This window comes from Varanus komodoensis, unplaced genomic scaffold, assembly GCF_004798865.1.
Source record: "Varanus komodoensis strain SLA01 unplaced genomic scaffold, ASM479886v1 scaffold45, whole genome shotgun sequence".
Taxonomy (NCBI): Eukaryota; Metazoa; Chordata; class Lepidosauria; order Squamata; family Varanidae; genus Varanus; species Varanus komodoensis.
In genome coordinates this window covers 5792246-5819485 of record NW_025336011.1, presented here as the reverse complement: position 1 = coordinate 5819485, position 27240 = coordinate 5792246, and the positions used below count along the sequence as shown (strand labels likewise).

At 44.2% G+C, this 27240-nt stretch overlaps 1 protein-coding gene across 1 annotated transcript; it reads left to right on the top strand.

The window, feature by feature from the left end:
• PRRG2 (proline rich and Gla domain 2) lies at nucleotides 1-27240 on the top strand. Its single transcript, XM_044444779.1, has 7 exons — nucleotides 1-251; nucleotides 6703-6816; nucleotides 8392-8555; nucleotides 17497-17542; nucleotides 18914-19040; nucleotides 22132-22275; nucleotides 25085-27240. Exons 2-7 carry the CDS (start codon nucleotides 6711-6713, stop codon nucleotides 25113-25115), a joined length of 618 nt encoding a protein of 205 aa, XP_044300714.1. The 5' UTR covers nucleotides 1-251; nucleotides 6703-6710; the 3' UTR covers nucleotides 25116-27240.

Here is a 27240-nt window from a genome sequence, read left to right as displayed (position 1 = left end):
CCTGGCGCTCGCCTGTAGTAGCTCCTCCCGCGTCCAGCCCTGGAGATCTCGCTTTCTTGCCGACCGTTTCCCCGTCTGCCCTGGACGACGATGGAGAGATCTCCGATTCTGCCTTTCCCCGCCGCCCACTGATGCTTGGGTCGTCTCCCCGCTGCCCCCCGGCTTTCTGGCGTGGGTAAGCAGAGAAGCTCCTGGGCAACCGCTCCCCGAGTGTCCGACGCCCCTGCTTTCTGCCCACGGTTTCCGCACAGGTGAGCTGGCAGCGCACGGGCAGCTCGGAAACAAACCGGCTCTTCACATGAGCACTTTGCTTCCCAAAGCTTGTTTTTTTCCCGTGCCTTAACAGGGCAGGGAACAATTTCTGGTTTTCCACGATTTGAAGGAGGGAAGGGAACTTTTAGTTTCAGGGGGGTTTTTTCCCTTCGGTTGTGCAGTACTCCTAGGGCCGTTTAGGAGCTCTCTTTTCAGTCCAGAGCTGGAAGTTTAACGCTTGGGCGAAGTTCAATTCAGCATCAGCCCATAATCGTAACCATTAAGGCTCCACCCGGTTTAATATAGAATTGAAATGGATCATCAGAATGTTCCGATGTGCTGGATTACAAGTCCTCAGGGTGGCCATGTGGGGAATAGGAGCTGTAGTTCAGCACATCTGGGAGACAACATGCTGGGCAAGGCTGGAACCGAGCATTGTGACGATCCATTTTAGTTTCTCCTATGGGAAAATAGGTTTCCTATGAAATATGTTTATCTAAAAGATATGACACTGAGCCCTTTTACTGTACCCTAGCAGCACAATTCTATCCATGCTTACTCAGAAGTAAGCCACATTGTGTTCAGTGAGACTTACTCTCAGTTCAATATGCATAGGATTGTAGCCTCACTTTCAACTCACCAGGCAATGTCTAAAATCTTGAGAACATATGCTTAAGTCTTGAGTAGTTATTGTTCTTTTGTGTCCCAGTTTCTGGGAACAGAAATCAGGAAGTAAAATTTATTAATCAACAATAAACTGGTGCAGCCGTATAGCAACGAAAAGACCAAGCTACAAATCAGGAAGCTCACTAAAGGCAAAATCCTACGCATGTTTAAGTGGGAAAATGTCGTACAGTTCCCAGGATTTCCCAGCCAGCCTTGCTGTGGGACTTCAGTCTAAGCATGTATAGGATTGCACCCTAAGCTTATAGTTTATACATTGCACTTATCTGGAACTAAGTCTCTGTGAATTCATTTGGACTTATTTCTGAAAAGACTGATAGGCGATTGCACTGTGTAACTGATTTATGGTGCTACACTGTCACCTCACAGCTGCTATCCATGTAGAGGTACAAAAGATCAAGAAAATGAGTCCCAATTTGGCTAGGTTTGCTTTGCTTTTATAGGTGGGAAGAGTAAAACAAAGCTAGTTTCCCCCCTGACCCACCTAGTCACTAATACCCACTTAGTATTAGCATAGAAATGGAATAATAATAATAATAATAATAATAATAATAATAATAATAATATACACACTTTGGGTCTTGCCTTCCCCAACTTGGTGCCCTGCCAGATGGTTTGGACTGCTGTTCCCATCGTTCCCAGCCAGCATGGACATTTCCCATATGAGGTGGGACTTGTATCCAACATATCTGGAGGGACTAGGTAAAGCTGATGATAGGCACATACTAGATCCTGTTCCAGGTGATAGTACAAATCACAGGACTCTGTACTTAGAACTACAAGGCTGTGCCACCACAACCATGCACAAGTCACGCGACTCTGCCCCCAGGCCTGCCTGTCCCAGCCCTGGAGAGGGCAAAAAAATAGATCTCCCAGAAGCACTTGCCAGCATGGCCAATGCTCAGCAATTCAAGTACAGAACATCGGGAGATCTACTTTCTGCCTATCCCTGACTTAGAGGTCCCAATAAGGTACTAGAATGTTATTTATACTAGCAATATGGGGATAATAACTCATCTACCTTTTAGGGTTGTTGTGCAGATTAGAAGAGCACATATTTGAAGCATATTTAAGATCTGAAAGGACTGTATAAACTTTACATATTCATTTATAATTTTAAGTGTGATCTTTTAACAAACACTTCCAGAATTACTGCAGAACAGTTTAGGTGTTTGTGTGTGTGTATAGGGGGGATGTGTTCATGCCAAAGTCCATTATATATGAAATGTTAGGGAAGTGAAGGAAAGTGCCTGATTTTACTTCAGTTTTGGTTATGTTATAAATAGTTCTAAGCCTGAGGTTGTCCATCTACACTGGACTGCCAAGAAACCACTTATAGGAGCAATATATTATTAGGGACTTCAGTAAAGCAATATGCAGTCTGAGAAATTTGTGACGCATCATTCATGCAAAGGACACACCTCTTAGATCATGTGGTGTTTGGTGCACAAGAAACTGCCTTGGGAAAGACTTGAAGTATGCCCTGTTGAATACAGTGGGACCAATGTGAAAGCAGAACTGGGCTAGAAATCATTAACTTGCTTGATAAAGCTAAAGGAAACCAACCAGCTATTTGCCATTGCAAGAGGCAGATTTCTGGAAACAGCTGAGGAACAACTTGGCCCTAGTCACTTTAGCACAGGATTTCTCTTTAACAGTGGACACTCAGGAGATTGTAGGGTGACTGGTTTCTATAAATACCCTCATTTGCAATAGATTCCATCTTGGGAGCATAACGACCAGGCTTTTTGATTTGCATTATATCCCAGTTCCACTATTAGAGCTAAGGCTGCAAAAGGTCAGGCAGGGAACTGAGCAAACATTCTGTGTTCCTTATCTTCCACCCATAGCTGGACAATGTACTCAGTACTTTCAGTTTCCATAGTATGTTTTTATTTAAATAAAAAATTTCAACCTAAAAAAAAAATTTCAACCTATCTTGGTTTCAATGCACCAAATTTAACTTCTTTCTCAGAAAACTTCTTTCCCTGAATCCCAGGGAGTCAGGTTCCAGTTTCTATCCTCTAGTCTTCTGCTCCCCACACAACTCCCTGAGAACCCAGGATTCCTGGCTCTGACATCAAGGTGCTTTTTCTGTGTACTCCTGTTAAAAAGAGGAAGGGGAACATTCTCAGGAAGAGCTTGGCTCCTGCAAAGGCTGAATCCCTTGGCACTCTTGGGTGGGTACTGCTGAAGCATGGCACTGGGCACGCTCCCTATAATGCTGGTGCAATTTCTGTCGGCGCAGCTTTCCTCACCACATGACAGTTGCACCAGCAAAAAGCTGTCTTCTACACCAGCGGTTTTCAACCACCAGTCCATGGCCCGGCACCAGTCCGCGGGAGATTTCCTGCCGGTCCGTGGGGGGAACTCACCCCGCTCGCTGCCGACCGGCACAGGGGCTGGCTGTGCTCCACCACCTCTTCCTCGGTTGGCATCATGTTTGCGGGGGATGCGCCGGTGCTGCCAGGAGGGCCAAAGAGGGGAGGGACAGCTCAGTGGGAACTGACTGGGAGCCATGCTGCACCTATTTCAATAGTCTGTTCTTTTTTTGACATTTTTTTGTTGTTCGGTTTCTGGTTGTTTTGGAGACCCCTCCCCTCCCTCCCTCCCTCCCTCCCTCTCTCTCTCTCTCTCTCTCTCTCTCTTTGGTATTGTGTTTGGAAATTAATACACAGAATACTGTATTATGTGTGTGGTGATTTGTTTCTACTGCAGCAGTCCCCAAGGTGGTTTTCCTGTTTTCATCGGTCCACAGCTGTGGAAAGGTTGAAAACCACTGTTCTACACAATTGTTGCATCACCCTTCCCCAACCTGGTGCCCCCAGACGATTAGGATAACAACTTCCAGCATTCTTGACAACTATCCATGCTGGCTGGACCTGAAACATGAAATAAACCAAAACATCTGGAAGGCAGCTAGTTGGGGAAAACTGTGTTAAGGGTATGGGAGCCTTGTCTTCTGCGAAAGAGAGTGACTCGTGTGCCAGCCTCCTGTGTGGCCGTTCAATGCAGATGAGCAATTTCAAGGGTCTTGCCTTCTCTGTCTCTTTGGAGCTCTTAATCTTCCCATGGGGTGTGAAATGGTTAGCTCTTCAAATAGAGAATGCCTTCAAACAGAGGACTGTCTTCTGTAAAGTAGGATGCAAGACCACCCTACCAAGCAAGTACTATCACTAACCCATCAGATGGCTGGGTAGACAACTCCTATCATTCTGTATCACGGCCTGTGCTGATTAGGGCTGATGGGAGTTGTACACCAAAAACATCTGGAGGATCACAGGTGTTTTCATTGTCCTCTACCATAATTTCAACATTTCCCCAAGTTTCCAGGTGCTCCAAGAAGGAACCTATTAACTCCCTCCCACACTTACTGCCACTGTTACTGTGGGTCAGGAACAGTTTGAAAAGGGGATCTAAGGAGGTGTCTGATTGAAACCAAGTGAATGGCATCCCCATGGGTGGGTTGGGGACAGGTTTAAATACAACTAGTGCTGGTGCCCCATTAGCTCTGTTGCAGTCTGCCATTTCTAAGACCCTTTCTTCTTCTTTAACTGTTGGGAATATGCACACTTTTGGGGGGGCAGGGAAATATATACACATTTATTAATTACAGAGTAAACTGAGGGGAAAGTTCTGCCAATTTAAAGGCAGGACAGTGGATGGAGGGGAACTAAGTGCAACTGTAGTAACAGAGGAGTCACTGTAATGCATATTTTCTCCTCTATTTACTTTGCAGCCAATTTTGCACCTGTTTCCCAGTCTCCCAAAATGTGCATTTTTAGATCTGCCAGGGTACCACAGCAACTGCATTATTAAGTGTGTCAAAAAGGAACCTTTTAAAAAAAATGGGAGGGAAAATTAATATCTCCCCTTTTTGGAGCAACTGAAGACTCAGGGTCGAAATGGTAGAAGACTGTCCGTTCAACAATTAAAAGCTAGAGGATCACATTGCTAAGGAAGTGATATTGTCATCACGCCCTTTTGGTGCACCAACTTTCACCATTTTTCCCTGTTACTTTTCAGTTGACAGGTAGCCAGTTGACAGATGGCAATTGTCCACAAATTATCCTATATGCAATCTCTCCTTTCCATATACATTATCTACTCCACTTTCTGGCTCTCGTTGACCACTATTGCAAGGCTATTAACAAGATAAGACTACACACACCAAACAGCCATAAATGTGTGCTTGAGCATCTGCAAAAGACCAACAGCAAGAATAAAAAGACCCCAGCTTTTTTGTGTTTTGGGGTGCTCCCCCCAAATCCCCCTAAACCCTAGTAGTAGTTATTGGAGTGGGAATGGGGTGGCAAGACAGGTGTTAGTGTGAAGGACCCTGGATAATGGTGGGAGAACTGAAGGGCAAAGGAAGTGATGAACAAGCCAAGGTGAGCCCAATCATCTGTCAGGTGCGCAATGGCATTGTTCCATCTCAACTGAGCAGGATGGCTTACAACCTATTCTCCCTATAGGTTAATTGTGGGTTAATCCACAAGTTTGTACCATGTGGCAAACTTGTGGATTAATTTGCTGCGCTTTCATATACACCAGATCATAGGAGTTTTAACCACAACCAACCCAGGAAAATAATTGTTTGCTTTGGGGTTGTGAACTCTGGGTTATTTGTGATACATTCCTATAGTTAAACTACAGTGTAGAGCTCATATGTCATAATCCACAATTCAACAACCGCACTCATACCCAACCCATACTCAGGACTGCTATTATGCTCAAACCAAGTCAATGAATAGTAGTGGCTCTCCAAGGTTTTACACTTTCAGCTATGCTTCCACTGAGTTATGGTTCTTTCCATTCAAATGAGATTTTCCTTCAGAGTAAACATGCCTCAAATGAACTTGTAATATTGATTTTGCCCTTATAAAGAAGTAAACCTAATTGAAATGAATAACTTCCTTCTGACTAAACAGTCGGAATGCACACCGTGAAGAGGTTTGGCTATTGGGTGATATAAAATGAAACTAAGAAGAACAGTCCTGAAAAGGGAAGGTCACCACATTCAATTCTGTATTCAGAAGAATCTCAGCACAGTTCTGGCTGCTGACTTTTTAACTAGCTAGACAAGCCAAGGCCTGCTGGCAAACCCCAATGTGCCGTGGACTCTACAGAGATTTTGCTGTTGTTATTAATGTGAATTACCTAATTAGGGTTCCTGGTAATACTCTTTGACTGCCTTGAACAACCTTCCCAGTGTGGTATCCTACTTTACAAAGGATGGCCCTTTGTTTGGAAGTGTCCTCTATTCAAAGGGCTATTTGGTCCATGTCTAGTTTAAATTCAAAGAGCTCCAAGCGGGAGAAAAGTCAGGGACCGATGAACAGCTGATGCCAGGGCAGCAGACTGAGAGAGTACTGAGATTGCCTGATCAGTCTTCCTCACTCTGGTGAGATCTCTTGTATTGCTATCGAAATTATAGTGATTATTTCTAAATTTGCATCAATGCATACAAATCAGCATATGCAAATATTATGCAAATAGGCATCCTCTTTTAGTAATGTGCTTTATGATGTAGCAACCCCCTACTGCCCAAGGAGGGATCTTTCCTTCTTGCCCGAGGTCTGAATTTGTCACCCACAGAGGCCTTTTGAAAGTAGGCTGTGGACTGCAGGTTACCCACTCCTGCTGTACATGAACACTGGCAGACAAGAAAGAGGCCAGGGGTGAGAAGAACGTTGTCCAAGAATTCGTCTCAGTACCCGCTGAGATAACCCAGTGCTTGGCAACTGTGCCACATTCTCCTTTCAGGACCTGTCATGCGGAGTCCCCAGTGTCTTCTTTTGCTCTTCCAAGCCCTAGTCCCTGGTCTCGCTGGCTCCTCCGAGAGGCACCCTGAGCATGAACATGCTCAAGAAGATCCAGGTAATTTGAAGAAGGAGCAATTTACTGAGGGTACTTGTTGTCAAAATGGAGGGTTCTCCCTTGCTTTCCCGACAGCCAAAATGTGCTTGGTTGACTCGGGCATGTTGACATTAATTGTGGGTATAACTTGAAGATGTGCCAGTTGGATTGTACCCAACATCAGGCTTAGTTAGAATACACCCAACTATGAGCTCACAGTCATCATCACAGCTTTTAAATACTCCAACTTTACAACACACACAAGGACATTACCTCTCAGTCCTTTTCATAGGCATTCTCCATTGGAGGACTGAAAGTGCATATAGCCTTCTCCAGCCTGGTTTTCTCCAAACATGTTGGACTATAACTTCCATGATTCCCAACCAATGCTCTCATAATTTGATGGCCATGCTGTTCAATGTATCTGAAGGCACCGGGCTGGGAAAGCTGGTGTATAAGGAGGGGATTAAGAATTTCTGCATCAGAAGCTGCGTTATACTGAGTCAAATGGTTATTGTCTACACTGACTGGCAGCAGGTAGCTCTCCAGGAATTCAGAAAGGAATTTTTCCTATCCTTCCTGGAGGTGCCAGGGATTGGGACCTTCTGGAAGCAAAGCAGGTGTTCTAGCACTAAGCTACAGCTCTGAGGCACAGCCCAATCTCCTTTCCATTTAGGCAGCTCAAGCAGTTTCCATCCATCCAAGGCATTTCCAGACGATGCTTTTATTTATTTAGAGCTCTTACAAACCATTCAAATAGCAATCAGCTTTCAGAACGGTGTACAAGGTAATGCTGTCATCTTGTTCCCGTACACAGAATTTTATAGGAGGCAGCAGTTGTGACATCTTCATGTTCCATTCAGAAGTTTCCTGCATTTTGCAACCACTTTTTCCATCATGCTTCTTACCTTTAAGGCGAGATAGAGGGAAGAGCTGCACAGAAACTTCTGACTGTTGGTGCAAGGAGTCTTCCATCAGGAAGGGGAAGCACCTAAGGCCTGCTCCGGGTGGGCAGGAGACAGGTTAGGGTCTGCTGGTTGATCTGTGTTTGATTGACAGCTGATTGGCAAGAGATTCATGTTGCACAACAGTTTCACTGCAGCACATAAAATAACAGGAAAAATGACAGACTCCCTGCCAGGCTGGACTAGGACTTTGTGCAATTCTGCTAGCCAATTGGAACCACTCACATATAGGAACTGAGACACAGATCTGTCTATGCAGTTCCAGTCTGTCACTCATGAGTTGCAATAGATGGTTCTGCTCCCTTAACCAGCATTTTTCATCTCACTCCCACTAATATTGACCCCAGCTGCTGTTTTGTTCTAGGTTCTGATAAGAAACTAATCGCATAAGGTTTAAAGATTCCACCCGCTGCAATATATAGCATGCCCCTTTTAAGAATTCAGAAGTTCATCTCTTGCTCCCTTTCATGAAGCATCTCCAAACCTGCACCTCAATCTCCCACTATGGGATTCTGTGAGTTGTAGTGCAACACAGCTGGAACCCCGCAGTTTGGGGAGGCTGTTTGAGGAGGCAGAGGTGTCTTGTTCCTAGAACTGCTCTAGGATAATGTCTGCTCATTCCTGTTCTCAGTGTTCCTGGATGACCCTACAGCACTCAGATTCCTGGGTCGTAAGCCACTTTACAACCGCTGGGATTTTGAACTGATTGTCCCAGACAACCTGGAACGTGAATGCAAAGAAGAAGTTTGCAACTATGAGGAAGCCCGTGAAGTCTTTGAAGATGACATCTTAACAGCTGAGTATGGGGACAGGCCTTGGGCTGGGTTAGAGGACGGCTACTTACGCACTGCCAAAAGAAAGACGAAAAAGAAAAGGCTCAGATTTGCATTATATTTGCACGGGCTGATTTATTTGCCTAGATGCACAATTAGGATTATTCAGACAAATAAATAAATTTAGCCACTCTGACTAAATCTGGATCCAAGTCCTGGTGTTCTAAGATTCCAAGACTTTTCTGAGAAGGCTGCAAATGCAAAACATTATTGGTTAATAGTCAGGAAGCAAAGAGTGTTGTTGTCTAAGTACAATTAACCCTGCCAGGACCCGTCTGGGAAGTTGGGAGCAGGTAGATTCCAAGCATAGTTTAGAAGAATCATGTGCAAGGCCTTGGGCATCTTATTACAAAACCATGTCTGGCTTGGGGAGGCAGGGAGTGAAACCAGCAGCACCCTGAAATGGCTGTCTGAGAGAAATATGTAGCTAGGTCACAGCTCATTTGCATGTTGCTTTTCTGGAAAGAGCCATGAAGAGAAGAGCTATTGCACTGAAGAGGAAAAGCTCTCGGTGTGCAAGGCTGTCCATGTGCAGGCCTTTTCTGTTCACCGAAAGCAATTCAAATAAACCCTTTTTGTGGTTTCTGGCATGGCATTTACTTGTATCTATTTAGATTTTGTGCTACCACTCCATATCTTGACAGGCTGTGTGGTCACTACTCTTTTGCATATGAGTAAACAAGAAAACCATTAAGAATTGCCATAGAAACTGCCCGAGATTAATTGTCCCTCCTTGAACTTCACTCCTCCTAGAGTATGTCCAACTCCTCCAACCCATCTTCCATCCTCTCTTGCACCTTGCACCCTAGGACAATCCCCTCCTGGCTTCCACTCTTATTTTCCCCAAGCTTATGCCCTCCACTCTCGCTGGTTGTGGGAGCAAGTCACCTCATTTGTAAAGTGCACCCCCAGTGCGGGGGTAGGCCCCTCTTTCGGTCTGAGGGTCAAATTCAATTTTGGAGATTTGTGCCGGGGGCATATTCCAGCTGTATGCAAGGCCAAAGGCAGAGGAGATGAGGACAAAATACAAAAACAATACAAAAATCCCCACATATTTTACTTTAAAGCTCTTGTTGACAACTGGGGGGTGGGGTAGTATTTCAACCTTTTAGAAGAGGGAGAAACTCCTCAAAAGCTAGAAAACCACCAAGCAAGTGGGCAGTGGAGGGGGCCAAGGTTTCACCCCTTCCTTTCCCTTTCCTTTTAAATTCCAAAATACTGAGTTGCTTGTACAACTCAGTCTGGCCTAATCTGGCATTTTCTGAATGTATTGAGCTGCAGTGGCCATGCAGTGTAGGATCATAATTCAATCCATTTGGAAAGCAACTGCTTGGGAAAGGCTGATAGAAATGCTTCAATATGCCAGAGCTTTAGGTTGCCAGTTTATAATCTGGCTCAGATGATTTTTTAAAATAGCTTCCAGAGGCAATGTGAGTCACAATCTGGAGCTGTGTGGAAGCACTTGCAAGACCAGCCAAGGATTCCAAAAATTCACTGGGGAAAACTCCCATGTGCCAAAATGTGTGCATGAATACCTTCTTGGCTGCTCAAGGATGGAAGAGCATGTGTTTCAGACTCGGGCTGCAAGGGCAGGTAGAAGAGAATCGGTGTGATGGCATGCTATCTCTGTGGCTGGTTGCAGAAACATCTTCGGCAGTGCTCCCGTGTGTTCACAAGTGATACATTGATATTATGACCAACAAAGTGTTCAAAGCTGATGGTAATCATGGTTCAAAATCCTTACAGCCCAGAGTGGCTGTTTATTGTTTAAAAACCAGAAAAAACTGCTATGAATAACCCTAAATGACTGTGGCAAGTGGTTAGCCCATTACTAAGAGGGGTACTGGCTTCATGATGGGATTCCCAAATAATGCTAGCAGAATAACCCCCTTGGACTATTGCAGCAAATGAGCCCATGGTTTCCTGTTCCAGGATCTGTATTAATTAACTTAGCAATGCTAAGGTGATTGCGTTATCACCAATTAGTGCTGTTGTGAATGGCCATTGTGTTTATTTTGCTTCCGTTTAAGCTTTAATTGAGTTGAATCATGGGCTATGCTTTTTGCAGTACATTGCTATTTGACCACAGTATTGACTTGCTTTTCTCTTTACACTCCTCTGTCTATGTGTGTGTGTGTGCGTGTGCGTGTACACAAGTGTGCACACCCACTCCCCCCAGCTGAGGAGACTGCTGCTTACATCTGATGCAATTAGATGAAGTCAAGGAAGTTCGTGCTACAATGCATTTGTTAGTGTTTAAGTTGCCGCAGGACTCTTGTTTTTCCAGTGGCAATGTGGAATCCAGGTCTCAGGAACGCAGCACAGGAATGATTGGTTTGCTGATATCATCTGGCACCCTCCTCAGACTTCCTGTTAGTGTGACTGGGGGGAAATGAATATCCCCAGTAACAGTATACTGTTCTCTATATATAACACAAAGTATTTTGGAGTGGCTTGGTCTTTATAGGCAGTTATTACCCATTTGCTTTACATCTGCTTCTTGTAGAGGTGAAAAATTCTAGAACTGGGCTCTTGATATAGATCAGCACAATTGCCTGCATTTTTTAACTCTCCCATGGGGACCATCATGGTGAATGCCTGCACTTTAAATTGCACCAATACTACAAACAATGCTAAAGGAGCCTTCTGTGACTCTTCCGCCCTTGCTCAAAATCAATGAGACCTTAAATGCTACGGAAAGGTGAAAGTCTGTGGGTGCAGCTTCCCCACCACTGTACCTCTGTAACACCAGCAGTTGCCCTTTCTTAAATTCTTTTTTCTGGTCCACTGTTTAGGACACTGTCACCATATTATGTTATTAAACATGACAACCCTCCCAGCCTTTGCAATTAGAGGTCACAATTAAGGCTATAGGTTTAATTTATATCTGTAGGTTTGCATCACAGCATTTGTTATATACTCACAGCCAGTTCAGAATGTGGATTGGTTTCAGCTCCTGATCATGGGCAGTGTCACAACCAGCCCACTTGAACACGGACCCCTAGATCGTTTCAATAGTGCCTCAATATTTAGCACTATTCCAGTTGTTACTGTCTCTCTTAATATAAACCTGCCTTTTCCTTCTGAACTCAATAGCCTTCCAGTTACTAGGAGACCTTAGGATTCACTCCTTTAGTTGACTTATAGGGAATGTAGCATGAGGGCAACAGCTTTTAAACTAGAGAAGAAACGGTTACCAACTTTCCACAGTCTGGTCATAATTTTCATAAAGTCCACAGTCAAAAATTGCCTGAACAGCACCACTGTCATCCAGCTTTCTCGGACTGTGCCAGGCCCTGTTGAGACCTATCCGGCCAACTGCTTCTGGGCAATTGCACTTGTATGCTGAGCCATCATAGGCAGCAAAGCCTAGAATAAAGAAAAAGCAGGTGCACTGGTTGCTTACCTATCAGATGGAGAGTGAGAGGCCTTCTTCATCTGTTGTTTCCTCAAAGCTGGTCCAAGTCCCTCACCTTGGAGGAAATAGAAGTAGGTTTACTTGTAAAAGGGATTTGAATGAACAGAAGTGTCGAAATTTGGGCTAAGGTGATAGATGCATGTGTACTTTGTCCAGGCTTGCTAGCTTTCTTGAATGTACCTGGTACGCCTTGGACCTACAGTCATCTTTCTAGAGTGTACCTGCTTTTTGTTGGTTCCATGTGGCCAAAATTGTGTGGGTAGCAGGAGTTTGCATTCAGCTACAGAAATGCAAATAAATGTGGGAGGAATATAGGCACATCTTTCTCTTTAGTGTCCAAAAGCCACAATGCCTTTTGGCACCATAAAGCCTCTCACATTACTGTGGCATAATAAGCTTTCAGGGACATAAGTCCACTTATAAAAAGTTTATTTTCATGTAACTTTCTGGAAAAAAATAATAGTGATAATATAATAAAGGCACAGTGATTCTGAAAATATTGGTTGCATCAATATTGGATTAGGTGGCTTTTTCCTCATGTGTGCGTTCCCTCCTGTTGTTTCCCCTGGATCTTTCTGCCTGAGGTTTTCCATACATCTCTTTTTACAAACAGTAACATTCTTAGGAGTTACAGTGTTTTCACAACACGTATACATTCTTTAGAGCCTCAGATGGTTGATTTGGGACATAATGAGAACCTAGCAAATTATTCATTATTTAATTATTATTTAATTATTATTGCATTTGCACTGCCAGGGAAAGGGAAAGAGGTGTTTGTAGAATTTTCTGTCTCCAGGGCCAGAACAGGCTGACTTTGCTGCGGAAGCTCCATTTGCTTCCTTCTGCCTGTCCATCTGCCCCAGACAACAAAATGTCTTGTGTATAGACATGGCTATCAAGACCTGAGGATGGAAAAGGCAGCTGAGATAGTAAAGGAAAGTGTGGGGGTCAGAAACTGTTCAGGCTACCTATAGATAAGGAAACATGTTCAGCGTTACATCAAATATACAGTGTAATCCTGATCATATTTCCCCTAATTAAGTTGCAATGAGTTCTTTGGATTTATTCCCTGGTTAGTGTAGGATTTGAGTCTTACTCTCCAGAGTTGCAACTTGCCTTATACAGCAATAGATAAATCCAATAGCGGGTTCTAGAGAGAAACCTGCAGATTGGTGACTTTGGCCATTTAAAGGACCACCTACCAAAAAACAAAGGTAGCCATGCTGATCCATGAAAAAAAATATTTACACTTGGTTGGACAATATCTTTGTTAGGAATTAGGAATTTTGATTGGTTGTGATTAAGGTGTCTGACTATGCATTTTGGTACTTTGAATTGATTGTACAGCTGCTAGAAACTGAGCATTGCAGCATTTTATGTAGATTTTACGTTTTCCAGAAACTAGAACCCAACGACTGTAAAAAAAACTGTTCTAAAATGTCATTTTAAAAATTAAGCAGAAACTATTAAAACCACATTTGAAATAAAAAGCTTCAGCTAAGCTTATTTTCTTGAAGTGATTTATGTCCTAAGATTAAGAAGCTTCTTTTCCTGTAGACTGTTACCCTCTAGAGGTCACAATGTGAACTGCATGTGACTACTTTGAAGTCAGAATTCCTGAAGCGGTCACATGGGAGCAGTTGTTTCCTCTGAGTTCTGTGAAAAGGGACTCGGTTGTTTGCCACAAAACTGGGACTGGCATCAACACTTGGCATCCTTGGGCTGATGCGAGCCCTGACCCCTTAATTTCTTTTTCCTCGGCCCAGCACTCCAAGCAACACCCAGTGAAAGGGGTCTGGATACTCTTATAATTTCTCACAATACACTTCTCTGGGGCACCAAGGGAAATTTAAAGGCAGCTACATCCCGCTGCCCATTGCTGTTTGGAGTGAAGCTTTTGCAGCCAGGTTAGCCTGCCAGGATTCATTAAGAGGAGGTGAACCGATAACAGCAAACTTTGCCTATGCTTCACCAAAAGGGGGACACAGGAAGACCCAAATTTGCATGTACTAATTTATACTTATAGATTCAAATTTGGGGAGAACTGCTATAAGCAGAAAGGCTATCGATTCATCTCATTGTGGTGGAAAAGACAGTGGTTTGTGTGCTTGCCTGCTGATCATGTGCCTGGTATTAATGTGCCACTTCGAGGCCCCTGCTGTGCCTTCTTATGGTCTAGTATCTTTAAACTTGTCTTGGACATCCCTTCAAAGAGAGGGCCGTCCTCTATGAAGTGGGGCAGATAGTCACCTCAGCTCGGAGCCTAGCTTTCTTGCAGACTATAATAGAGGTGATGGTGGGGGTAGGGCCCAGCAAAAGGACAGGGGGATTTCCTGATGAAACCGTCTCTGGCCCATGAAATTGGTTCTTTGTGGCTTGTGTTTCCCTGGGGCTTAATCCTGAAGATGTGGGTCCTGTTTGCTTTTGACAGGCCTGGAATTTCCCTTCTCATATATCAGCGAGGACTATCATCTAGTCTTTTTAGGCTGGCTAAAGGAGAGAGGGTAGGTGAGTGAGCAGAACGGTGCTTACAACGGTGTTCATGTCTGGCTTGTCGGGTTTTTCAGAAGCATCTTGGCCGCGGTGCAAACAGAATGCAGGTCAAGATGAGCCTTAGGCCTGATGCACCAAGATCCTCCTTGTCGCCTTCTGACTCTTTGTGTGCAAGGAGATGATGTTTCTGCCTTTAGGAATAGTTTTTCTACATCGGGCCATGTGGTTTCTGTGTGGTCTTCAGCAATAGCTCTTCATTTTAGAATGTAAGTATTACTCTCCGATTGGTGAAGAGCAGACAGAAACAAGCCTCCTCTATTTAGAGATGGTGCCAACAATGCTTTGGGAGATATTAAGAGGCCCTGGGACAGTGGGGGCGAACCTATGGCATGTGTCCCACAATGGACACACAGAACCCTCTCTGTCGGCACATGAGCCAAGTCACCCCAGCATGTTGTTTTTTCTAAACGAAAACCTCAGTATTCAGATTTTATTGCAGCGTTGACACTTTGCAATGAATAAGTGAGTTTTGAGTTGCAGTTTGGACACTCGTTCTCTACAAGTGTCGCCATCACTCCCCTAGGATGTGTTCTCTTGCAGTCAAAGAGACCATGGTAAATTTGCAAATGCAGGTGCTCATCATGACAGTTCCAACAACTGTGCTCCAAATACAGGCTGCCCTGTTAATCCATATGAGCAAACTAGCATTTTTCACCTCCACCAGGAGCAGGTCTTTTATAAAGCTTAATTATGCATTCATGAGCAAGCCACCCCACCATACTTTGCATTATAACACGGAACAGTATATAATTACTGGGAAAATTAATTCCACTACCTTGCTCCACCCAAGGCACAGTGAGGATTGCAGCTAAGCTTGGAGGGTGCAGAACGTTCTGAATAGGCAGTGGCAGTGGCAGTGAGGCTTGGTCCTGCCTATGAAAGGTGCAGGTGCTACACCACTGCAAGCCCTGGCGCCACAATGCCATTGCTCGGGTGTGAATGGCTCCAAGCTTCTAGAGTGGGTTAAACTGTCCCCATCACTGAGACTGTGGTTGCTGTGCTGTTGTCACATCATATGTGGACTCGCTCTGGAGGCTGTTCAGGAAACTGAAGCTGACATGGGTTTCACTGTGAGTAACTCTGCAACATCTCATTTGTCTGAGGTTTGACATTCATACAAAGAACTATAGAGCTTGGTGTCTCCAGATAGAATGTGTTCTGCTAATTATTTTTTGATTGCATAACTCATTTGGGTAGAGAGTGCAGTGATGAGCAACATTGGTCCTGGAGAGCTGAGCTTCTCTCTGAACAGGTGGAGGGGCTAATGGGTGTCGGAGGGCAGAAAGCTGTGGATTGTAGGGTGAAGCTTGAATACCAGGATTTATACCAAGTATATATGCCTCCACGTTTTTCTTTCAGTATTTTCACAGAGAATGCCTAGGCCTTTTTGATGCTTTCTTCATAACTGTGAAGATTGCAAATTTTCCTTTTTTAAGGGAAAGTCTTTTGTGAACTACACTGTATGCTTCTGTAATGATATTTTTTTCAGGTTGTAGCTTAGTTCTGCATAAGAACAGGAGGGAAAGCCCATTTTCAGCCAGAGACCTAGGTTTTCTTGTAGCAAGCACCTTGGAAAGTATAAGATGACAAGCTCTCTGTACTAAGGAGTTTTTAACCTAGGGCAGAAGGGCCTGTGTCCTCTTTTACACAGGACAGTCCTTTATTTGACTGGTTGCTACAGAAGTGCCCCCTGAAGGCATCCTCTGTTTGAAGGGCTTTGCCCTATCTAGTTCTGATTCAAAGAGAATCAGTGTGGTGTATTGATTCTAAAGTCTTGGTCTGAACAGGTTCTACTTGCTGCTGTTCCTGAAACTCAATGGGTGACTTTGGGCCAGTCATTGATTCTCAGTCTAACCTACTTTACAAGGTTGTTGTGAGGACAAAATGGGGAGGAAAAGGATTGTGTGGGCTACATTAGCACAAGAGGGGAAAAGATAGGTATAAAATGCAATATGATATGTTGATGATAAACATAAGAACTGCTGTTGCCCAGGGTAGTCTAGGTACTAAAAAAAGCACATAATTGCTTATGTCAGTTTACTTATGCTCTCTTCCTCTGTGTCTCTTAAGGATTAGCCTTATTTGTAAAAAGAAAGAAAGAAGTATGGATAGGGGACAGGAGGGCATCTGATTTCAGAAAAAAAAACTCAGGCAGAAGGATTCAAGGCAGCCAGCAGGAGATGAAGCACATGTGGGCAAAACGCCATCTGATCCAGAGGGATAAGGTGCAACAGATCAAGAGGGCCCCTGTATTTCAGCAAGTACCTACCGAAGCAGGGTTAGAGGCAGATGGCCTCCCAGAGATTCAAGGGTCCAGATGAAAAATGTGGCGCTCCACTCCTAGCGGGCTGAACTCTAAAACCGCCTCTGAGGTTGCTAATGTATTATGGGCATCAGGACAGCCAACTGAACAGCTCTGCAGGCACATGGGTCAGCAGTTCACCATCTTCCACGTTATAGTGACATGTACTATGCACATATTTCTAATTTTGCATCTAATGCATACATAACACACATATACACCCAGAGAGAGACATGTATGTATACATATATTTATAACTCGTATACATTAGCAGGGCAAATTGCATGCAAAATTGCCACCCACTTTTTGATAACACTTTTCTTCTTTTTGGGCTGTTAATTAGTGGCCACCCTATTAGGAAAGATAGGGAAGGAGATGGAGGGGGTGGGAAAACAATGGAGTACTAAGGTTAAGCTACAGTACAGACAGGGAATGGAGAGTTGATAAAAGGCAGAGTCCAAGGTTTCTGGGTTTGGGTTTAGTGAGATTAAGAGGGTTAGTATGGGCCCTGGGTCTTGGTTACAGGGACAAGAATGCCGTAGTTAAAGACCTGGATGCCAAGATAGGGAGAAAAGCATTGTTTATCATCATGCCATACTAACTTCGGCCCTTTTTTGTTATCTCTTGCAGAAAAACTTTTGGGAGAGTTATGTACACAATGGGAAAGGAGGAAAAAGTGAGTAAGGGCCCAAATGGAAGTGGGGAAGCACGATACTTATCTCTTATTCCATCCCAAAACAGCTAATAATAAAGGGAAATAAAAACTCCTGTTCCCCCGGAGTTTCTCTTTATACAGCAGGTATGAGGAGTGAACACACATAGCTCAGCCCTTCAGATATATTGGTCTACAGCTTCCATGACGGGTGGGAATTATGGGAATTTATTTATTTAAGACATTTATATGCCATCCTATTGCGGCAGCCTCAGGACGGCTTACAAGAATAAAAATTCTGGAGGGCGCCAAATTGGGGGAGGCTGAAGTAGCTTTTCTGTCCTACAAAAGTAGTGCAGATGACAGTTAACTTTCCATCTCTTAAGGTGCAATCCTATGTTTAGGAATACAGTTTCCAGTTCCCAGCAGAAAAAAAGCCCTACAGTTCCCAGAATGCACCAGCAGGTATGGGGCATGTTGGGAGTTGTAGGCCTTTTTTTTTTTTTTTTTTTTGTTCTAAACATGCATAGGACTATGTATGCACTTAACTAGTTAATTAATAGTAAAGTTATCAACAAGAACAGGTAGAGGGAGAACTATTATTCAATTGCCTATATCAATTTATTTAAATATATGCAGACTTAACATTATACCTTGGCTAACATAGAATCAGATTTAAACACAAGATAAGGGCTAGGAGACTGAAACAATACTATGTAGTTCTGTTTCATCCTTGGTAGCCATTCACCTTGAAACCAACCAATTCTAGATGCCCTTTGGGCAGTGACATGCACTATTTTTATTGAAACTGAAGTTAATATGGTAGCAGGAGGCAGATAAGAAGTGACATCCAGTGTTACCATTAAAGAGACAAACATGTCAAATTTTCATTTGAGCTGCAGCTCTTCAGTAGGCCCAGAACCTACTTTTAATGCCAGCACTTAACTGCAAGACATGTAGATTCTTCTTTTCTAAGAAACAGCAGTCCAATTCTTCTCTTGCTCTAGGCTCTTCTGAATCATGGGGGCAGTACCCACTTTAGGGTGCTTACTAGAGCAGAGGTGCTGAATTCCTGATCTACCTGGGTTTCAAAACCATCCCTTTTGGGTCCCCCAATAGTCATGCTCCCCTTCTCCTTTCCCCCACCTGTCCAACTTTGGTGGTTTTCTGGCTTTTGGGTGTTCCAAACAGCTGAAATGCCTCTGGTATTTTTGCGCCTCTTTTGCCCCCAGGCCCACCCACCACTGGAATGTGGCCTTCCCAAGACCTTTCCCAAAACTGAGCTTGGTCTTGGGCTGTGAGAGGCTCCACACCTCTGCTTCAGGTTAAGACAGATTGTATTGTCACATACAAATGCTGCCACTAATGTTCCCTCAATTTTTTCTGCTTCTGCAGGAGCATCAGGTGTGGATGTGGCTGGTTTGGTAGCTGGCCTGGTAGCAGCACTGGTTTCTGCAATCATGATTGCAATTGTGGCTATGTATTGCGTCAAATACCGAGCTAAGGAAAGAAGACGGTCCAGGTATGGGTCAGGGTCCAAGGAGATATGCTAGTTGTGTGTAGGAGGCAGAGAGGAGAGAGAAATACAGTTCCAGCACCTTGGGCCAAGTTAGGCCTATCTAGGGTGGTTACTTATACATCCACACTGAAAAAGGATTTCTGTTTGCATATGCAAATGTATAGGGAAAGGTGCAGATTTGAAAATGAGAACGACTATTTGACTATTAATAAAAGCCATCTCACCATGGTGGGGAAGACGGTGACCAGGTGACCTATGTGCTTGCTCGGTCTGCCATCCAGGTGCTAAGCGCTGATGAGCAACTTCAAGGTCCTGGCTGCTCTCCCTGCTGACAGTTCTTTGACTTTAAACCAGATGTAGACTGGACAGCTCATCAGATGGAGGTCGTCTTCCAGTCCTCTGCCAGCTCTCTAAAATAGAAGCATGTCCTCTATAAAATACAAACCTGGCCACCCCTAAGATGCTAGAGTGGGTTGCCCACAGTTGAGGGCCAAGGGGATGCTGTTTCTCTCCCCGCCTCTGTTTTCTCGATGGGGTAAATGCAAGTGTTGGGGATCAATTTACATAAAAATGGCAGAATGGAAAAGGTATGCCCTTTCCCCAGTGCCAGGGTGGCCATGACCTGATTCAGCAGCCCTCACAGCTGCTTTTCCTTTTGAAACAGAACATTATGAGAAAGCTCCTTATGGCATCCTCGTTTCGACCTTCATGTTTATGTTAAGCGGGTACTGTATGCTATTGGCAGACTGGCCATGCTGTCTCTTTGCATTAAAGACACTGGAACCTGCCATGATGCTGGGAACAGCTAGATGAAAGGCATCACTTGCATCCATGTTCCCCAATCTGACACCTCCCTGCACAGCCACGTCAGGTCACAACTCTCATAATGCCATGCTGAATGGGAATGATGGGAGTTGTAGTCCAACAAAGCCGGGGGGCCTCAGCTTGAGGAAGGTGGGTTTAGCTGAAGATAGAAGTGTATGGCTAACCTGGGAGGCAGTAGAAGAAAGAGTCTGCAGGAAGTTTACTGCAGAATTCCAGATTGTGGGTTTCCAGCAGACATTGAAGGTGATGCTCCTTCAGGTACTGAAAGGGTAAGACACCTTGCTTCTGACTGATTTGAACAGAGACATGCTGCCCTTACAGTGACTGTTTCCTCACTATATCAACTGGCTTTTTGGTATGAAGCAGATGTTTACCTGCTGCTGGTATACATATTATCCAGTGATAATGAGTAGGCTGGTAGAATGCCAGCTTTCTTAATTTGGTGCCTGCTGTGATGCCACTGCTAGGGCATATTATGCAGAGGTTTTGCGTGCTGAAAGAAAGACATTTTGTCGATTTTCTTACCATCCTAGTCTTCTTTAATGGGATGGGTATTCCTTATCTGATATCTCTCTACCACAGCTTTCCTAAACCTGCTGCCTTCCAGACATTTGGGTCTACAGCACCTAGCTTTCCTGATTACTGGCCATGCTGGCTTGGGCCAATGGAGCTTAAAAGCATAGCAAGGTCCAGAAAGGAAGGCAAGGTCAGGAACCGAGAAAGCTCAGATACAAGACATGGCAGAAGCAGAGGCAAAGGCAAAACCCAGAGGCAAGCTGAGGTCAGATACTGTCCAGGTGAAGCAGGGCCAGGCAAGGTGAGGTTGGGAAGAACAGGGAACAGGTACCTGGCAAGATGGGGTCAGGTTGAAGGCACGGGCAGAAGCAAGAGCTAGCAGGAAACAAGGCAAGGTCCAGGGAAGGCTGGAGGCAGGACCAGGAGGCCACCACAGCTACCTCAAAGAGCCGTCTTACTGTGGCCATGCAGGGAAGTCTTTTGAACAGCCTTCCAGAGCTCCCGACTGCACCGTGTGGTTGCACAGGCATCTGCAGTGTGAAGCGGGCTGCTCATCACCAGAGGGAGCTGTCTCCAAGCTTCAGAGGGTGACAGAACACCACAACATAGAGTGGCATCAATTCCCACATGTCTTTAAGGAGGACATCATAGAGTAATGCAATGCACTGGTTAAATCTACTTCTGTTACCACAGAGCAAGAGTTAACTCACTGTGCCAACTAGTAAGCTAAATCTTGTTTTCTCCTGGTTTAAAGAGACTCAAGCTAAAATGCGGTCTGGTGGGCTCCTCCTGTTGATGCCCACTCTAAGTGTAGCCTTTCTTACCACTAGTGTTGGGTAGCTGGGAAGCCGCCATGTGCATTTTTCATACTGCTCTAGAACAGCCTTCCCCAACCTTGTGCCTCCCAGACACGTTTGGACTGCAACGCCTGGAATTGCCAGTCAAATGACCCTGCTGGATGGGGATTCTGGGAGTTGCATTCCAAGAGCCTCTGAAGGTCACCAGGTTGGGGAAGGCTGCTCTAAAATGACGTCGTATCAGATGCTTCAGGTCATGGTGGCAAATGCTAAATAGTAGCATGCCAGACCTAGGCTCAGAGTCTATGTAATAATGCAGAGCATACTGTCCTTTCACACCCGTAATATTTATTTATTTATTTATTTATTTATTTATTTATTTATAGCATGATTATGCACTTTCTCAAACCAAAAGATTCCTGGTACAGTTTATGTATAGCCAATAAAAACAAGACAGTCCCTGTCCAGAGGAATACAACCTAAAAAGACATGACACAAGAGAAAAAAAAGGATGGGGAAGGAAGCAGAGCTCCCCCACCCCCAGGTCTTTTTGTAGTTTCTAAGACTTAGATCACAAGTTGCACATCCTTTCCTTTAGTGCTAAGAGGACCATTCGGTCCTGGGGTGCCAAAATTCTTCCCAGTCAAAATGCAGGGATTAGTGATGAATTGGAATTAACAGTGTTGTCGTGGTCAAGAAAGATCCAGTTCTTTGGGCTTGGTTGGTCATACTTAATGTGGAGAAGTCCTTTGTGTTGAGACAAGGTGGTTTCTAAGTAGTACTTGAAAAGCTCTCCTGAACCAAAAGGTGGTGGTGGTGGTTGTCATGGTACTTGTTGTCATTGTCATTGCTGTCTTTGTTTATTGAAGCTTGATAAGAAGCAACCAGCCCTTCCATGGGAGTAGTTTGTGGGTTGCTCTAACCTTCCTGATCCTTCTTTCTGTTTCCCTCTACAGGAGTCAGGAGAATTTGCCACACAGATTGCCTCTTGGCATCTCTGGGGAGGAGCCAAAGCCAGAGTCAGCCCCAGGACTTCCCACCTATGAGCAAGCATTGGTGGCTTCAGGCATGCATGATGCGCCACCTCCACCTTATGAAAGGTACAGCAATTGTTGAGATCTCAGTCTTTGCTTCCAGCAGTATCCAAAGACTGGGAGCTGGAAATAATTGGAGAACTGAGGTCAATGTTCATCAGTGAACTGAGGTGATAGAGGTGATATATCTAATCGTCCAGAGAAGAAAGAGAAAGGGGTAGGAGTGAGGCCAGAATATTATCTTTATCTGCCATATTATAACAGCGTGGAGCCAACCATTCCTGGGTTCTTGTAAGAATAAAAAAGGGCTTGTTCTGTATATACTGTGCTGAGCTCCTAGCAGGAAGGATGTAATGTGCAATGTGATATAATGAAAACTGACAGAAAGCTAGGCAGTTCCTACAGCATGGAATGTAACTTTATGTTCCATGTTGGCTGTGGCAGTTTGCTCAAAGCTTGACAACTAGGCTGTTCTTTGTTCCTTTAAACTAGTTTAGCTTATTTTTTTTCCATTGTTGTGGGGGGGACAGGGACAACTTGCAACAGTGTTTATGAAGCAACAGTGTAGAAGAGAACATGTGGAGGCATAAGAATTATGCATAAGAGCATAGCTGTGTTGTTCCCTTGTATGTTTGTATGGGCAGCAGGGCTAGGGTAATCAAAAGCAGTAGTTAGGTAAGATCTTTCTAAAGGCCAGCTAAAATTGTCTCCAAGTAGTGAGCAAACTTTCAAGTAAATATTTTAACTTCAGATTGAGTCAGGATCAGCACTGCAACTTTTGAGTTCCCAGGACCTTGGCAGAGCCAATGAATGCTGGCACTTTCCTGGGGTTCCCCTGGCCATTCACATTTCCCACACTGTCCTTGTCTTTTGGGGCACTCAGTCAGCATTTGCCCCAGAGGAAAAGAGCGAAGGAGAGACATGCTTGCAACAGTTATTACTGGTGGTATGGATACTGAGAATTTGGTTCCTGTTTGCAAAGCATGCAGAAATCTTCCATTCACAACCCTGAATGTGAGCAGGAACACAGTTGTTTGCATTTTCCAGAACTTTCATTCATGTTTGAAAATGAACACTTGTGCCTAAGGGGCTGGGGGGGAATGCACATTTTTTAAAATACATATTTTTAAAGCGCATTTTTCCTGACTGAGAAAAAGTTGCATTCATGTTTGGAAACACATGAAAGGAGTTTTGAAGAATTTTGAGAACCCTACTAACTCAAATATTGCATATTGATCCATCTTACTGTTAGATGCATTTGCAGTTGGTCGAACAATCAAACCAAGCAAACGCTCATTCATGTCTCTGCACCAGTCTGGAAGGAGGATTAAAGTGGTATTGCACAGGGCACTGTCCTAGGCCCCATGATTTTCAGCATTTTAAACAACTGTCTTGGATAAGGTCATAGAAGGGATGCTGATCGGATCTGCAGAAGGCACAGTGCCGGAAGGGCCAGCTAGCAGCATGGGGGGCAATCAAAATTCAGAACCGATAGGCTCGAACAGTCGTCTAAAACCAACAAGATGAAATTAATCAAAAGGAAATGTAAAGTCCTGCATTTAAGTATACAGAATCAAAGTAATAAGTTTAGAAGGGGGTAGACCTGGCTTGGCAACAGTGTACAGGAAAAGGATTTGAGTGTCTTGCTTGGTCATAATATGAACATGAGCCAGCCATGCAATGCATCTACCAAACAAGAGAGTTCAAATTAGGGTTGATTAACTGAAGCATAGTGTCGGGACTACAAAAAGTTGCAATTCCATTCTGTTCTGCACTGCTCAGGCCACATTTTGAGCACCACGGCCTGTCCTGGATTCCATATTTTTCACTGACGAACTGAAGCAGACTTCTCCTATCTGGTCCCTTCCTGATGTGCAAGAGAATCTCTCATCGCCAGCAGCCAGCATGGCCATAGGCTAACTGGAAATGATGGAAAGTGTAGCCCCCCCCCCCCCATCTGGAAGGCAATGGGTCTGGGAGGGCTGAATTGCTGCATATCTAGAGGAGTGTGACAAGGATGGTGCCAAGTCTAGAAATCAAGATTAAGAGAGGAGTTATCTTCCAATGTACAAAGGGCAGAAGATTGAGCATATTCTCCGTTGCTCCAGAGAACAGAACAAGACCCCAGAGAAGCAGATTTCAGTGACATGTTAGGAGAAACCTCAGAACAGTTTCTGAGGACAAAAATGTCTTGGAAGGTGCTGAGCACTCCTTCACTGAAGATATTCAGGAAGAGATTCAGTGGCCATGTGTCAAGGTTGTTATAATCACATCCTATATTTTAGATACTGTGTTGAGCAGTGGGGTTGGACTGGATGAGTGCCGAGATCCTTTCCAATTTGCCTTTTCTCTAATTTACAGCGACTGGGGGTGCCTTTGGTAAGAGACAGAGACTGTTTTGTGTATTTTGTCAGGAGGAAGCAAGACTGTTGTGACTTTTCCTCATTTGGAGGTCAGCCCAAAGGGGACGCATCCTGCCTTAAGTGGAAGAACACTGTGTGTCATAAAGGAGGTAGTGACTTGTAGGGGCTTCTTGCTGTGGCAACGACTTGGCTTATGCTGGTTTCCAGTCTCAGTTGCCACAGCAAGAAGTCTGTGTGAAAGCAGAACCCAGCACAAATTCACATTTTGTGTGCTACTTCAAGAGATATAAAATAAGCCTGAAGTTGAAAGAGTGAGAGAGAGGTTACAGCTTTCTCCCTCGTTAATAAAGGACTGTGTGTCTTCCTGAAGCCATGACCTTCATTTTTTACAATTCTTCACTTAACATGAAAGTTTCAACCTTGCTAGCTTTGCTGCACTTTCACCCACCATGCTCAAGTTGTGGACTCTTTCCCACTGATAAAAATTCTGGTTTTTCTTCCCACCTTTCCAGGAATAGCACCAACTCGGCCCCAGCAACCTGAGTTGTCAGCAGCAGAAGCAACATTTCTGGAAGACCTCCCCATGCCCATTTTGCCTGGTGCACAAGCAACACGATGGTTGCACATGAGGCCAAGCGGGGGGTGGAAATATGGGAGTATGTGACATGGACAATTGACAAGTATATTAGATTTGAATGTGCACTATATGGAGAGTGTATGTGTGTCCCCAGCATGCAAGAGAGACTGCTCCATTATATTTTTTGAGAAATGAAAATCTGACATTACAAATGTGAATAATATGATGACTATTCACTATATAGGCATGAAAATGAATTGCCGTTTTGCACAGATTCATCTGGCTTAAATTTCTTTTCTATTCTCCACTACCTGCCTCATGAACCAAATTCAGTATAGTTGTGGTTTCTAACATGCCATGAATGTGCAAGAGTTGGACAGAGTCTCTGTGTGTTTTAGGGTAGACATGTTTATGTATGATAAACATGTTGTTTTTGTTGTGAGCCGTCCCAAGGCTTTGTTGCATAGAAATGTTTTAAATAAATAAATAAACGATCAAGAACTGCTTAAGGCCTGAGACTGAGACCCAGCCTAGCAAGCCACCATGGAGATTGGGTGTTCAGGGCTCTGTGTGGGTGTGGAAGGGAATATGGGTGCATAAGGACAGTCCTTGGGACTGGCAGGCTAGGCCTCACATCAGTATTGGCAGCCTGGCCTCCTCCCTTTGCCAGTTCAACAGAGCAGCTTCCCTTGCTGGAAGAATCCTCTGCAGAGGAAAAGCTTGTACCCAGAAGCAGATGGCCGCAGGTCCATTCCTTCAAAAGGGGGCACCTCTGAGACAAAGGCTGAGCAACCCAGTTAGTCATTGAGAGCAGTGGGGTCTGAAGAGGCAGGCCAGGAGAACCCCATGTAAGAGGAAATGCCTTTTTATCAAGAGAGGTTCCTTAGGAATAAAGGATTCCTTGCAAGCAGAGTTCTCCTCACAATGAGGGTTCCTTCTAGAAACCCTCAGATGTGCTGCAGCCCCAAGTGAGGCTCTGAAACCTACAACTTATAAGCATCAGTGCTAGGCAAGAAGGGCACCGATGCTTAACTTTCAGTATCCTGTTTCCTCCTGGACTGATATATTGTGCTGCTAACCCCTGGATTCCCAATGAGACCCTGCTTTTGAGCTGCACTTTTTCTAGGCTGGAAATAATATGTATTTTTGACCTTTTGCTTGCTTTCTGACTTTACTGAATGAATTTGCCCCTAGTTTGCAACCAAAGTAGGGGAGCAGTCCCTGCTAAAGCTACTGACCACAGGATTCCAGTTCTGGGGAAGGCTGAAGAATGTAAGAATGTAAAACACACCAGAAGCTGCCTTACACCAGGTCAAATTATTTGTCCATCTAGCCCACCATGTTTATTCTGAGTGGCAGATGCTCTCTTTAGGGTCTTAGACAAATAGAGATCTAAGATACCTGAGTCTTAGATACAGATACCTGAGCCTTAAAAATAGTTTTTATATTGTAAGGGATTGAACATGGAAAGCCCTGTATGTGTTGCTTGTGCTGTACCACTGATCTACAGTTCTTCCCCACCCATAAGATGTTGGAGAGGGGTTTCATATGCAATTCCAGTTGACCTCAACCCTTGGGCCACTTGAATAAGCGTCAAAAGTAGTGAATGAGCAGAAATGCTGTTAGGGTGTCTGGGTAAGAGGTGACTGGGAAGGGATGATGTTTCAAAGGTTAAAGGAGTCGTGAACTTTGGGAAGTGAATTTTTGTGAACTTTCTCGGTTGTAGAAAAATTGTACAGTCCTGTCACAATGTGAGCATGCAAGAGCAGGGACAAAATATATGTTTACATGCACTTCCAGCAACTGTATTGCACAAAACTATAGGGTGATATGTAAGGCGGGGAATTATCATATGCAAATTTGGAAAATGCTTATGCATGCACATATGTGAAACCCATCCTGCCTTCCAACTTGCCTGTCCTGATACATTGTTCTGCGCTGTGTACAGCAGAGCAAAGAGATTCTGTGATCTTTGGGGAAAGGGAGCACTACTACTCTTGAGTGGCAAGAATGTACTCCAATAACAAAGTCACCTGTGAATTGTTTAATTGTGATTTTTGTGGAAAATAAAATATTAGTTGTTTTTCTTAA

What these genes read in the sequence shown, in the direction of transcription:
- PRRG2 (XM_044444779.1), top strand. Translation starts at nt 6,711, where the DNA reads ATGCGGAGTCCCCAGTGTCTTCTTTTGCTCTTCCAAGCCCTAGTCCCT. An exon ending in CAATGGGAAAGGAGGAAAAA is followed by an intron (nt 17,543 to 18,913) that starts GTGAGTAAGGGC and finishes CTGCTTCTGCAG; the next exon opens with GAGCATCAGGTGTGGATGTG. An exon ending in AAGGAAAGAAGACGGTCCAG is followed by an intron (nt 19,041 to 22,131) that starts GTATGGGTCAGG and finishes TTCCCTCTACAG; the next exon opens with GAGTCAGGAGAATTTGCCAC.